This window comes from Dipodomys merriami, unplaced genomic scaffold (genome assembly GCF_024711535.1).
Source record: "Dipodomys merriami isolate MVZ:Mamm:240054 unplaced genomic scaffold, mDipMer1.0.p SCAF_112, whole genome shotgun sequence".
Taxonomy (NCBI): Eukaryota; Metazoa; Chordata; class Mammalia; order Rodentia; family Heteromyidae; genus Dipodomys; species Dipodomys merriami.
Window position 1 is genome coordinate 1,325,160 of NW_027202405.1, and position 15,278 is coordinate 1,340,437.

The 15,278-nt window shown below is 38.7% G+C and overlaps 1 protein-coding gene across 11 annotated transcripts in view; it reads right to left on the reverse strand.

Annotated features, from left to right (window-relative positions):
• Positions 1-5,820: 5,820 nt before the first annotated feature.
• Fam184a (family with sequence similarity 184 member A) overlaps positions 5,821-15,278 on the reverse strand; it is an 89,251-nt gene continuing 79,793 nt past the window's right edge. For 3 of the 11 annotated variants that reach the window (XM_070015333.1, XM_070015329.1, XM_070015340.1), the window contains 4 exons: positions 12,979-13,096; positions 10,831-10,935; positions 7,585-7,787; positions 5,821-6,171 (listed from right to left, as the gene is read on the reverse strand). In XM_070015333.1, the coding sequence (XP_069871434.1) occupies positions 6,090-6,171; positions 7,585-7,787; positions 10,831-10,935; positions 12,979-13,096 (508 nt within the window). In that variant the 3' untranslated portion in view covers positions 5,821-6,089. Of the gene's footprint in view, positions 6,812-7,584; positions 7,788-10,830; positions 10,936-12,978; positions 13,097-15,278 lie in introns of all 11 variants that reach the window. The other 8 variants (XM_070015338.1, XM_070015332.1, XM_070015334.1 and 5 more) reach the window with 7 other exon arrangements.

The window sequence follows — 15,278 nt, forward strand, 5'->3', positions numbered from 1 at the left end:
TAACAAATGGGGCAATGTCATTCTTTCTGATGGAGGCATAGAATTCCATATATATACCACATTTTCTTGATCCATTTATCTACTGAGGGGCATCTGTCCCACAGCTCTTCAGCTCAAGGCTAGCACTCTACCACTTGAGCCACAGCAACACTTCCGGCTTTTTCTGTTTATGTGGTGTTGAGAAATCGAACTCAGGGCCTCATGCTTGGCAAGGCAAGCACTCTACTGCAGAGCCACCTTCCCAGCCCTGAAAGGTTTTATCCCATATTTTCTTCTAAGAGTTTTATACTTGTAGCTGTTACATTTAAATTGTTGATACATTCTGAGCTAATTTTAACACATAGTATAAGCTAAGGGTCAACTGCATTCTTTTACAGACAGTTTTCCCAGCACCATTTGTTGAAAAGATTGACCTTGCTCAACTTAAAGGTCTTCACACATTTGTTGAGTCAATTGAGCTATGTGCAAGTTTGTTTCTGGGCTGGATTATTTTATGATTTCAAGCAGATTTTGACTGATAATTAAAGTAAATTATATTTACAATCATTTAAACATAGCTATACTCAGAAAATTATACCACCACATGATGAAAAGCATGGCAGGGCAAATCAGTCATGGCTCTGTGGTGTAAGACTCTGTCTTCCTGTTCTAGATCCAGTATAGAGAGCCACAAATGCAGTTCTCCCTTCAAGGCCTCTGTCTTTGCTATAGATTTAAAATTAAGGAACACAGGGAAAGCTGCAAGTCAGGAACTTAAGTGTTTGAGATGATGAATAGATATGGGGTAATAACTTTTAATAATTCTATATGTAACAATAAAAGAGAGGTGACAAAATAAAGTAAGAACAAAACACCAAAAAACTATGTGTAAAAATCAGCCTCACACCTAACAACTAATGGAATGTCTGCTGTACATTTATGTGGAGGGACACTGGAGGCTCATGCCTCTGATTCCAATCTAACCACCAGACATTTATCTTCAATTAACGACCAAAAAGCCAGAAGTGGAGGTGTGGCTAAAGTGTTGGAGCACTTGAGCATATTGCCCAGACCTTGAGACCTGCACAACAAACAAACAAAAAACTCCATTCAAAGGATGTGAATTCTGATCACTGCTCTGAAAACAGGCTGACCCCTCTCCTCCCCTTCCTCCTCCACTTACAGTATCTTAATCCTGATTAAGTCTAACTCTCTACCTCTTATAAACTTGCATTTGAGAAGCTGAAGATAGATTAAAAACTCCAACCGTATGGACAGGTTTAAATATAAACATGTAATTTATTGTAATTATTAACTGATAATCTCATTTACATTTCTCAACTATATTTACTTTGTTTTCTAAGAACACTACTTTCTTATCTCTACCTACCAATTTATAACCTTTCCCAAATGATATTTTTTGAGGCGGGGGGGGGGGGGGGGGGGGGAGAAACAGGGGTCAGTCATATAGCTTGAACTCAGGGCCTGGGCACTGTACCTGAGCTCTTTTGCTCTAGGCCAGTGCTCTACCACTTTGAGCCACAGCTCCACTTCTGGTTTTCTGGTGGTTAACTGGAGGTCAGAGTCTCCTGGGGACTTTTCTGCCTGGGATGGCTTTAAACCTTGATCCTCTGATCTCAGTCTCCTGAGTAGCTATGATTATAGGTGAGCCACTGGAACCCAGCCCCACATTTGATTTTGTTGTTGTTGTTGTTGGTCCTGGGGCCTAACTCTGGGCCTGGGTGTTGTCCCTCAGCTATTCAACTCAAGGCTAGCACTCTACCACTTGAGTCATAGTGTCACTTCCAGCTTTTTCTGCTTATGTGGTGCTGAGGAATTGAACCCAGGCTGTGATACATGCAAGGCAAGCACTCTTCCACTGAGCCACCTTCCCACCCCATACATTTGATTTTTTACATCCACCCTTACATTTTCTGTTAGGAAGCTAGGGTAGAAGGTATGATTTTATTACATGGCTGAGGAGTCTGAGTCACAGTAGCAAAGGTACTGGTTCGTGGTGGCAGAGCCAGGGCCAGGGAGCTTCAGAGGAAGGAGTTTCCTCTGGCAGAGCCACAGTTCACTCAGGGACCTGATGGGAGATCTAAGCATTCTCTTGGAGATTGCAAGAAATGGCCTCTATAGCTTTTTCTGCCTCTTAAGATTGTAGGAACCTGTGTTTCTTGTGATAATGTCTTCAGCATCCACCTCTTCTTTCCTTCAAATCAGGATTTTGCTGTCCCTACCGTGGATCTGCTTTTGCTAAGATTTTCTTCCAGTGATTAAAGCCAAAGGACATTTCATTTACTCTCTTTCCTGGTAACTGATATCTAGCTTTTCCTGATCTAACATTGCTTGGTTGGCTACTCTCTCCTTGAAAATTTCTTCTTCCAGAATTATATTTTTTCCATCACGAATTCTACTTCTCATTCACCCCCTACCAGCACCTTAACAGAATGGGGTCTTTCCATGCACAGCCCCTTCCTTTTTTTTGGGGGGGGGGTCCAGTTGTGGGGCCTGAACTACGGGCCTGGGCGCTGTCCCTCAGCTCTTCAGCTCAAGGCTAGCACTCTACCACTTGAGCCACAGCACCACTTCCGGCTTTTTTTTTTTGCTTATGTGGTGCTGAGGAATCGAACCCAGGGCCTCATGCATGCAAGGCAAGCGCTCTGCCACTGAGCCACCTTCCTTCTTTCAAACCACACTTGTGGTTTCATACATGATGCTTCCAAAGTATTTCCAGCTCAGACTCTGATCTCTAGGTTTTTATATTTAGCTGTCTATTAATGATCCCAGATGAACTTTCTAAATGTCTAAAATAAAACTTTACCTTTTGTTCATAATTCGTTTTCTTTCTGGACCAATATACTTTTTTACCAGTTCCTATCAATCTGGGTCTTCACTCTCAATTCCCTCATCTCCATTCCCAAGAGCAATTCTTCAATGAGTTCTCATCTGTACCAACTCAATATAAAACATTTGTGTTTTTCAGTACTGAGGTTTGAGTTCAGGTCCTTGCACTTGTACTCTATAAACTTTTTTTTTTAAATGTGGTACTGAGGAATCGAACCCAGGGCCTCAGGCATGCAAGGCAAGCACTCTACCACTGAGCCACCTTCCCAGCCCCTCTATAAACTTTTGCTTAATTTTTTTGGATAGGATTTTTTTGGGGGAGGGTGGCAATGTAAGTATTTTAAATGATTAGTTGTGGAAACATATACACACAAAAGTGAGAATCTGGAATTAGCCCATGGACCCAATTTCAAAGTTTCTGCTGTTCTCATTTTGTCTTATGTTTCTCTCACCCACTATACTATTTCTTCAGATAGGATCTTGCACTTTTTGCCCAGGTAGGTGATCTATCTAAAGACTGTGATCCTTCTACTTCTGCTTCCTGTAGAACTATGATGACAGAAGCACACCACCATGCCAATCTTGGGGTCAAAAAAAGCTTTCTAACACCTTGGCCTTGGCTGTCCTCAAACCATAATCCTCTTACCTTCACTCCCCATCTAGCTGGGATTATTGATATGTACTTCCATCGCTGGTCCCACTAACTGGTTTTACCACATGCCCCCATCTCTTCTGCACTAATTGTAATCAGAATGGTGATTGGTTTGTTTGTTCCTAGGTTTGAAATCATGCTATTACCTGCTCAAAATTCTAAAGGCTCAAGTTGAGTTCCTCAGTAAGCATTCCTGATTCTCTGTGGCATAATGAAAAATCAAACAGGTTTCAATTTTTGCCAGTTTGTTGTTGTGACTAATTGTGATTGTGAGTAGTTGGGGAATGTGTGTTTCATCTAAGTTGTCACAGGGGTAAAAATGCAAAAATAGAGGTGTCTAAGTCAAGGTAGAAGCTCAAAAGATGACTACTCTCAAGATGACTTATCATGCCTGACATGTTCCTTCCATGCTGGCCAATAGGACAGCATGTGGTTCCTGGATTTAGCCATCCTGCCTTCTCCACTCTTGCTTGAACTTTGCCTGGAATTGTTTCTGCCCTTGGTGTATTTCTCTGGGTAATTCCTTCTCATCATCCACGGCTGTGTATGTTATTACTACTTCTAGGTCAAGCATTACCGGATGTATCATAGAGTGAACTACTTTCTTCTCTGCTCCCATTGTCTCCTCCACACATCTTTGCAATTCTCCTGACACTCTATACTGTAGAAGATGTGGGTGATCAGCAAACCTGCAGTTAGCTTCTGGAAAACAGTTGCCCATCCATCCTCTAGATGCAGAGCTACTGGCACAAGCCCTAATAACCAATACCAGGTTAATAAATTCCGTGTTAGGTAGTTTAGTATGTACTAGGGTCAAGAATATGTGCTATACCTAGAATTATTTTCTGAAGTGAGCATTGTTGGTTGAAATTTTTTTTCAGGGCAACAAAAAACAAGTTATAAACCATGCAAACTCATATGTGAAGGTTTGTTCCTTGAGCGTTTTGTGAAGCTAAGTGAACTGATCCCCGCAGAGCTCCTTAGTGCAGGGCTGGATGCAGTGCCATTTAGAAGCCAGTCTTTAAGGTTATTGTAATCATTCAGAGGTGACGCACGGTATTGGCATTTATCTCACTCAGCAGATTCTTCAAAATGTGTGCATGACTGGCCAGGTATGGTAAGTCATGCCTGGGATCACTACACTCAGGAGACTGACAAGGAAGATTGAGAGTTCAGGGCCAACTTGGGCTACATAGAGACCCTACCTTGGTGGGGGAGAAAAGAAAGAAAATTACATTACTAAATCAAATACATTTGGGATTCTTAAAAATGAATGCGTTAGTTTTTAGGCCCTAGAAACGTTCAGCTAAAACGGACTAAAGCTTAAAGAAATCAAAGTTTGGACAACATTATATTGGGGAGTTGAGAATCAGAATCAGTATTTGACTGATCAGGTTCAGAATCAGTATTAGACTGATTGCTTAGACATCTGACAAACCACCTTCTAAACCAGCTGAAACAGAATTGGCTATCTCTTCACATAATAACTTTTGGCCATAAAGCCTAAAATTAATCATGAGTTCTAACTATATTACAAGTTCTAGATCTCATCTAACAGATAAAGAAAAAAATGTAAGTGAACAATACTTTATATACCCGAAAGCCTACAATAAACATAGTACTTTTAGTTTTGTAAACGTAGACAATTTTGTTAAAATTATACATGATAATAGAAGATGTCAATAGACTATAACTTATTTATCTGTCTGTATATTGTTATAATTATTGAAGTCAAATGATATCATTTTGTAGACAAGTCTTACCTGGCATATAAATGTACTTAAAAGGTCCTGGCATAGTGGTACATACCTGTAATTTCAGCTACTTAGGAAGTAAAGATTGGGCAGGCTATGGTTCAAAGTCAGTTTGGGAAAAAAAAGCGAGCCCATCTCAACCATAAGGTAAGATCTAGCAGTGGGCTCCTGTAACTCAAGCCATGTAGGAGGCGTAGGTGGGTGAACTGCAAAAATGAGAGACCTGAATGGAATGAGAAATAAAGCTGCAAGGGTTGGAGGCATACTTTTAAGTGGTAGATCTTGGTGAATGCAAGGCTCTCAGTGCCAATCCCAGTAACACACACACACACACACACATACACACACTTAAAAATTAACCAGGGTGAGGGGATGTGGTTGTGGAGGTGGGAGGGAAGGGATGGTAAGGGAAAAACAAAGGAGGAGGCAACAATGCTTGATAAGAAATGTACTCACTACCTGGCTCATGTAACTAACCCCTCTGTACAGTATTTTCACAATAAAGAACTTATTTAAAAATAAAATGAAATCCAAAACGAAAAAATTGAAAGCGATTATAACAAGAAAAAACCATGGTTTCTTCTAACAAAATTTATTATACAGTAATTAAAAAGGTTAAAGACTTCCATCTCAAATAAAAATAATTGTTATAATTACACACATCATAGAGTACCTTATAGAGTGATTCCAATATATATGTATATATCACTGTATATATAATCTCAGGAAATACAGCGCATTTTCAAGTCGGAGAGACAAACACCTTCTTATTCACAGTGTTCACAGGGGAACGCCTGTTCACGGATGGGCTGTGTACAGTCATGCTCCAGGCAGTCCACGCAGCGCCGGCCCTTTCAGAAGGTGAAGTACCGGGCAAACCACTCCTGGCGCTGGGGGTCCGGAGAGGCCGCGGGGGACGCTTCGCTCTGAGGGGGACTGAATTCACAAGAGAGAGACGTGAGGCCCAGTGGGAAGCGGCTTTGCAAAGAGGGAAACACACAAAACGCCAGTGTAAGTTACCACAAGTGGCTCCCCGGGGCTAAGCTACAGCTGCGCTCCATTCTGACAGCAGAGGGCGCCCGCAGCGCACAGAAGCCAGCTGAGGAGCCCCGCCTCCCCATCAAACCCACCATCCCCCAAACCAAGCAGCAAGCAATTAAAAAAGTAATGTCACTGTCTTTAAATAAAATATTCCCAGGGAAATTGTGTGAGAGAGGACGACCGTGTTCCTCTCTTCCAACACTTCCACCCTTTTAATTTAAATTTCAGAATCAGACACAAGCTTGACATTAAGTCAAGGCATAGTGGGTTTTTTTTTTACTATTTACATAATTAAACATTCATTTCTTAATTCCATAATCAGATACTCCACGAAAAGACCGTAAAAATTCAATTTTGCTTCTATTTTCCAACTTGTGTAACTCACACTTAACTCTTAACTAAAGATTCTTTGTGCTACTTAAGAAAACAAAAGAATCCCTACCGTGTCTGGGGAAAATTACAAGGCACGCAACAATGTAATGGAAATTCCAGTAGTCATGTTTCTGGAGCTCATGCACATGCACCTTACTGATACCTGAACAGTACCCATGCACGGGGTGAGGGGAAATAAGCAACACAAAAGTTTTAGCAGGAGACAATCACACATCTATTTGAGTATATTTCATTCTTGCTATGTTTTACTATTGAGCTGTTCACTAGGTCAGAAATCACTTAACACAAGAACAAAATTAAACTCTACAGGTGGGATTTGTATGAGTGGCATTGCTGAAATTTAGTAAAAAATAAGAAGATACTTCAAAGCAGCAAAAAAAAGTCAGTAGTAGAAAGGTTTACATAACACAACAGTATTTTCTTATCTGTTGGTTAAATAACTGAATTTCATCCCAAATTTGTTAATATAGTCAACTCTGAGGTAACTTAAAATTGAATATAAATTTTAAAATTACTTTTTTTCTAAATTTACTCTTTTGCTTATATATGCCATTAAGATTCCAGAGCTTATAACTTTAAAATATGAAAATAGGATTATATAATAAGCCTGGTGAGCAAAAACCAAAAAATAAAGACAGAAATTAAAACCATTTAACAAATAAAAATTAAAGTTCTGCAATATCAAAAACTTGGCAGCTCTTCCTACACTTAGAAAACTCACTGATAAGAAATTAGGGAGGGGGAAAAATCTTGGAACAGACTCAAGAGGCAGTTCTCTAAAGAGGTGGCACGCCCTTATGCTACTATTTCACAGGAATACTCCTCAGGCTGTTCCCTGTAGTGGATTTACATAATATAGGAAGGTGAAATTCTCAAGTTTCAAAAAGAACAAGCCATTGGTGAGACAGGGCTCACCTCAAAAATGTCTTGGGCTCTTTGGGTGGCACTGGCTGTGGAAGAGGTTTGCTGCTGTTGAACTCAATATCGTGGACTGGAGAATTAGGAATGGGATCCAGGCGGTTAGGATGTCCATTGCCCACAATACCAGATTCCAGAGCACTTAGATTGGGAACACTCACAAACCTGTTTGTTGGTGCTTTATCATTCTTCTTCTTTTGCTGCATTAAAAATAATACTTGTGAGGATTGTCCCTGCATGAGGACAAACAAGAAAGTGGAAATCATAGAAGATACAAATTTTGCACCAAAAACTCTTGGAAGCTTTGTGTTAATCATGATGCTGACTGAACCAGTGTTACCCAAAGTGTGGTCTGGGGATCCTTGAGAGTGTGTGTCCACATGGAATCCATCTCACAGATAGACATGCTACCAGGAGAAAAACAGCCAGGAGGAAATGTCTGGGAGCCACCGACCAGGAAACTGGGAGGGGGTGAGCACCAAGGGGTAAGGAGAATACTGGGAGGACATGGGACAAGGGGACAGGAGGAGTAGATCCTCAGATGCCACAGGGTTAAATGGACTTGGGCTAAGATTAGGAAAGGAGTAAAGTTAAAGGTAATTGTAAAACAGAGGTCCTTGAACTTTAACCATCTGTCAAAGGGAGGCAGTTCTTGCCTAGGGAGAAAAAGGAATGAGAAAATGTTGGCAATGTAGTTTGAGACAATCTCTTACTTCTATTTAAGGCATAAAGCTGACTTAAAGAAATAATGGGCTTTTGAATTTGCTGTGATATCTTTCTGAAGAGAGAAAGATCTGTATGAGTAAGTCTAAATTTATCAATAAATTAGCTGAATAATTAATTGGCTCAAAATTTAAGAAATAAATATTATAAAATAAAATTAGCCAATATTAAAATTTTTTAACCGGTCTTTAAGAAGGAACAGAGATTTAAAAAAGAAGGAATACAATTAGTTAGCAGACCATGAAACCCTATCACTTGTAAACCACTAGCTTCACTCTCAGCATTTATTCATACTTCAGAATTAATAGCTGCAGAATAAAAGCATTTACAGTTTTCTCAATTTTGATAATTAGACGTATACTCTAAACTTATGATTTTCTTCTGGTAAAATTAAAACTGGAGTTTGAACAAATAGGTATATACATGGAAGTTTTCGCTCATTTACAGAGCAGTGATCTCAACTCTAGATATTTCCTTCTGGGTCATGCTCTATGAGTCATGGTCTCTGAAAAGGAACCTATTTCAGTATTAGCACACAAAGACAGGAATAGTGATACCCTTTTCAGATCTAGTTGTGAAAACTGAAGTCATTGTTTAGGAGTCAAAAGTATTTGGGAAGTTCTTACAAAGATCTTTTTTTTTTGTTGTTGTTGGTCATGGGCCCTGAATTCTTGGCCTAGGTGCTCTTCAGCTCAAGGCTAACACTCTACCAATTGAGCCATAGCTCCACTTCCGGCTTTTTCTGCTATGTGGTGCATGCGTCGTGCATGCTAGGCAAGCACTCTACCACTGAGCCACCTTCCCAGCCCATAAAGATGTATTTTTAGTTTTCTTATTTTATCATTGGGGGCATCAAAAATACCTACTTAAGTTATCTGTTTTAAGAAATCAAAAGTATCACTGAGTCATGAATTTATAACAAAATGATTCCAACAAAATCATTAATTTATCTTGTTTCCACAGGTCTCTTAATCTTGTTTTAGTATTAAAAGCTTATTTCACTCTAAATTATAACTAAAACCAAAATGAATTCTATTCATTAACTAGTCAATTATTTATTAAGAGCTTTCTATTGTCAGGCAGTTCTAAAGATACAGCTACACACCTCTCTAATCATTCTAATTTACAAGATTTTCTATTTATCAAAACACTCAAAATTGGGAGCACTTATGAAGGACAGTTCCTTCCTTTAGTGTTCTTTTTTTGGGGGGGGGTGTTGGTCATAGGGTCTGAACTCTGGGCCTGGGTGCTGCTCTCAGATCTTTAGCTCAAGGTTAGCACTCTACCACTTGAGCCACAGGGCCACAGGGCCACTTCTGGCTTTTTCTGCTTATATGGTGCTGAGGAATCGAACCCAGGGCCTTATGCATGCAAGGCAAGCACTCTACCTTCCCAGCCCCCTTTAGTGTTCTTAATTGAGAAGTTTCGTATGTTTTTGAAAGCAAAACGTCTGGGTAAGCACCTAGTAGAAATTAGCATGATATGAAACTTAGTAGGATCTGAATTAAAACATGGTTTCAACATCAGTTCTTTCATTTATTTTACGGATTTCTCCCTAGAGATTTACAATCACAATGAAAGCAATACATACTGGCTTTGTTATTTACTCACTACTTGCTATATGCACAGAATAGTTTGTGGTGACTTATAGAAAACGTGATAGCCTAACTAGCTACTCAGGAGACTGAGATCTTGAGCATCGCAATTCAAAGCCACCCTGGGGAGGAAAGTCCATGACACTCTTATCTCCAATTAATGTCTAGAAAACCAGAAGTGGCACTGTGGCTTCAAGTGGTAGAGCACTATCTCAAGGATAGAGCACTATCCTTGAGTGAAAGAGTTCAAGCCCAGAGTACAAGCCCCATTACAGTCAGACAAAAAAAAGTGATAAAATTCTACAGATAAATATTCATTGAATGTATCTACTTTTCCTAAAGCACTACGGTTGGAGCCATGGGGTAAAAAGATGTATAAGATACAGTATTCTGTCTCAAGGCCTTTCCATTTGTTCTAAGAGGCTGGTAGGGTATGAGGGTAGGCCACACTTGTAATTTTCAAGGGCAGTCATAAGGCTGAGAGACTCAAGCCTTTTTTTCTGAAATGCCTAGGCAACAAAACTAATGTTCACCTGAGTTTCATTCAGATGGTAGGCCTTAAGCCAGGGAGTAACTGTTGGGTATCGGAGGCTGGAGTATTTTGCAGACCCCATTAGGGAGAGTGATAATCAGTAAGGAAATGACAATGGATTAATTAGAGTTACTAGTTTTCATTAGAAATATAAAAACCCCAAAGGCAGACTTAGTATTTTACAATATTAATAAAAGTTTTATGAAATATAAATTAACAGAAAAAAGTAGTTCATTTTGAAAAGAAACAAGGAACTTATCGATTTTAGTGCTAGATCATTAAATTTAAGAAAATACTTTTTTGGAAACATCGTATTCTGCTCCAAATAATTCACCAAATTTTTAACCACGTTTTTTAAGGTATATTCCTATTTTCAATGTCCACAGCACATACCTTAGCCAAGGGATTAATAACACCAACAGTAGGACTTGAGTTAAATACTTTGTTGAAGTTAGTTTCTCGATTGACTAATTCCAGCTGATAAAATTTATTATCCTCCTATGCAAAAGAATTATAAACATCTTTTCAACATTTTCTATTGAATATTTACAAACTTAACTGTATAAATGCCACTTCATTCAGTTTAACAGAAAAATGGATGGTTTGTATACTCAGTTAAAAAATTTCTAGCCAGGTTTGGCAATGCCTCAAAGGTTGCTTGTAGCTAACTTTTCAACACCTTTTGAATCCTATGCTCTGGAACTCTACCCTACCCTTTGCCACTTTTCCTTTTAAGACCGGCACCACCTCGGTTTTACAGAGATAACAGTGGATCTTGAGCAGGTGTAACTTGTATTCATATTTGGCTACTTTCTACACATGAAGATGATGGCACTACTATGATTTATCACTATTTTTCAGTTCCTGGAGATTGATTTGACTTTGTCTGACCTTTTCCCTTGAGCTATCAATGCATTAGAGCAATAGCAACAGAAAAAAAAAGTGAACTGCCCATATAGAGATAAACCCTTTGCTTGAGGATTCATGAAAAACAAGTGACACTAACTGAACTCTAGACTGTTGGAAGGCATAGCAGATAGAGCAGTGTGAGTAGAGGCAGGGGTGTGCTTTAGTAGAACCAGATTCTAGTGGAGTCAAGCAGAACTAGATCATCATCTCCTGTTAGTTAACCAATCATCTTAGCATTAATCTTGGCACAGGTGCCTTATAGACCAGAAACTAGGGTATTGTATTAGGAGTATAAAATAACCCTTGGCTACATTCCTTGCCCTGAGTAGACGTGTTGCTTTGCAAAGTTTAAGTTATTCATTGAATTCTAATACCTACATGTTGTAAAGATAAAACACAATTATATATGTAAATACCCCCTCAATAAGAACTGGAAATCAATATATATATATATATATATAATTATACATAAGTTATACATATAATTTACTTGCTTGCATTTTGGGTAGTACTGTGGCTTGAACTCAGGAGCCTCATGCTTTTGCTCTGCTTTCTTGATATGGCTGGTATTTTATGCCACTTGAGCCATGTCTCCTCCAGTTTGGCTTTTTGCTCGCTAAATGGACAGAGCATCTTTTCTGTCTCATCTGGCTTTAACCTGATTCAAGCTTTAGCCTCCTGAATAGCTAAGATTACCAGTATGAGCCACAGGCACCTGGCTATTTTATATATAAAACAGAGTGTAATTTTCCCTGAGTCTGTTGCCATCACTTTGGCCATCTATGAGGCCTCTGCTCATGGGGACAAAACTTGGAGAACTTGGCTGGTGGTGGATGGAGGCAGAACCTCCTCTGGGATCCTGGGACACTGGCTGGTCTTGTTGCTTTCAGTAAAAACATCCAATTTTAGAAAATAGGTGGACTTTCCTAAGTTTAAGTGTTAACTCTTACACTCTTTGCATGCTAATACCCAGTTTTCCACTAGGACTAAATGAGTGAGTTGGATTTTTAGCTTTATTATGAAAAATTTTCATTTATTAGTGGCAGTAAAAAGCAATATTTTAATTGTTCACCAGGACATAGTATTTTAGAGATATTTTATGAATTTAAGATTTTTGCATATATTATTAGGGAATATTGCCTTTAATGAAGGCAGTGTGTTTATTCTTATATCTTACTTTCATCTCTGAGCCCTTAACATCTTAGTACCGCTGACTTGTCAAGAGACAGCATGAAGCTTCTTAGGCTAGACCACAGAACTTCTTTGTATAGATGTCTCTTTGAATCTCTGTTTAGGAAATTTATGTGAACAGTCTGAATGCATGTACATAGCTCAATACTTAGCTGCTGAGGAGCAATGACAATATTCAACATTCAATGTATTGAAAAGAATACATCTTTTTGAAAAATACTGATGAAAAAAGGCATGACTCCCTTACCCTGATGCCAAATATAAATTACTTTAATATTATTTTGTATTCTCATGACAAATATTTTAATAAACTTACCATAAGGAACAGATTCTATTCTTTCCATTTCCATCTTTGTATTACTTAAAAATATTTTCCTTGTTTTCCCTATCAACAGTCTATCGATTAACTGATATAATTATACCCAAACCAAAATGTCTTACAATTAGTTTCTTGATGACCTGGTCTCTTTCTGTAAGCATGGCCTTCAACTCTGTAATCAGCTGCACATCTTCTGGCTTTGATTCTCTCATCAGATACTTTTCTTCCATTTCATCCAGTCTAAAAACAGGAAAACTTTACTTCATTGAAATGACTCAGACAATATTCTTTTATAATAAATAACTAGTCTGGTTAAACTCACACATATGAATTTAAAACAAGACATTTAAATTGTAATACCATGACTGCCTGAAGACTACAGTTATATTAAGGCTTTGTAAGGGCTACATGATACTAAGTGATTTGAAGGTTGCTTTTGGAAGAATTCACCCATTTTAAGCCATTCAAGAATATCTGGAGATGAGTTCAGGTGTGCTCTGTAAAAGAAATGGTATGCTGAATGCTATGAACCTAACAAATGACCCAGGATCAATGCTAGAAATAGAGCTTCCTATCAGAAGTCGTTTCAATACGTACAATTTGGTGTATGGCATAAGGCTTAGTAACATATATAAAGGGGAGAAGAAGAGATACAGAAGAGATACAGAGAAAAGGGGAATGAAAGACACGCATGTATGCCATCATTCTTTCTTGGCTTGTGGGAAGTCCAGTTTTAAAATTCCTATTATCAACCAACATATATAAAGTGAAAAAGATTCATAAGCTTAGAGAAAAATCAGGCCTCTTTGTAAGCCTACTGTTCCCTGGATGACAAGAGATGGCAACATGACCAAACATGACTTTGAACAGAGGCCGCTTTTTATGACCAGAGGTGACAACTGGTGTCCTGCACAATCTGAGAGTTCAGGACAGTATACAGTATGCGGTATAAGATAGAAAATGATTCAAGACAAAACTATTGGCTTAGTGTTTAGGGGTTTTTTTTGCAAGGGGAAGGCACCTTCAGACTTAGAAGTTATAAATAATTGAAACACAACTTTTTTTTTTATTGGGTTTAGAATGTAAAGGTTAGAAGTTAAGCTTTTAAAGTTGTGGTTAATGAAGAGTCACAGAAAAATGTACTCACTTGACAAATATTGCATGCCTTTCACATGAACAATCATTTAGAAATCAGTGATATCTCAGTTCCTCTCCCCTCCCACTCCCACTTTCCCCCCTCTGCCAAATTCTAGAGAGGTCCTCGAATCACTGCCTATTTCACTGCTACCTCCACTGCTAACAGCCCCAGTGAAGGCAGGTCTGGCCATTTGACTGGTTCTAATGTGGCATGTCAGGGAGGGCTGAGGGCAGGGAGTGGGGCATTAGGAAATGATTGTTTGCAGGCTCAGTTGGAACTTCTGGCTTCACTGCCAAGTTAGTCAGAAAAGTCTGAAAACTTTATTTCTCCTTTCTTTTAGAAATTCGGATTGGGATTCTCTGACTCCACATTAAAGTTATCGCACAATTTTATTACAATATGGAGAGTTTCTTCTTACTCATTTTATGGGCAAAGGTTTAAGAAGGTTGATAGGTGGTATCTGGTTAAGGAAGAAGGCACTTGGGCTCCATGCTAGAGCAGCCACAAGATGTCACTGGAGCCCTTTTCTTTACAGGATTCTGGGGCTGCTTCCTGCAACTGAAGAGCAAGTCTGGCATAGATAGTAGGAAACTGTCTAACAAATCATTGTCATTTTAAAAGTACTGTTTCTATTTGTTGCAGTACAACAAGATGTCAGGTAAATTGAGTCTACAACAGAACACCCTTTGTTGCATAGTATAGCACCATGAATCCAAATTCTGCTGTGTGTTTTCACATAGCTTAAATATTCTTTACCTACGTAATTATCAATTAATCCTCTTCACAAGCTATCTTTACATCACCCACATTTTAATATTAAAAGATAACAGGATATGAGAGGAAAAATAATCAGTCAGAAACAATCTATAATGCACGTGGGAAAGCATTAAAGGAGAGAACAGATAAGCAATATGACACAGAAAACGCTTCTAGAAAACTAGTGTCTCAAAATTCTAGTTGTAACATTAGACAAGTTCCCTTTCTTCAGTTGCCTGGCAGCCCTCTATACTAGCACTGCTTCTCAAGACCAGCCATGACTGACTGTCCATCACTGGTGAGGCCTAAGTCTGCTTTTCTTGAATCTTTTTTTGTCATAATTGTGATTCTATGATCTAAAATGGCCTTCATAACATCTGCTGTTTATCCTGTTTCACATCACTCCAGTAAACACTGCACATCGTGCTAACTAGGTTCTGATTTTAGTTTAACAGAATTTGCATTCACAATTATAGTTTTTAACTTTTACCTAGATTAAGGGATGGGATTTTTCTTTCAATAGTGATG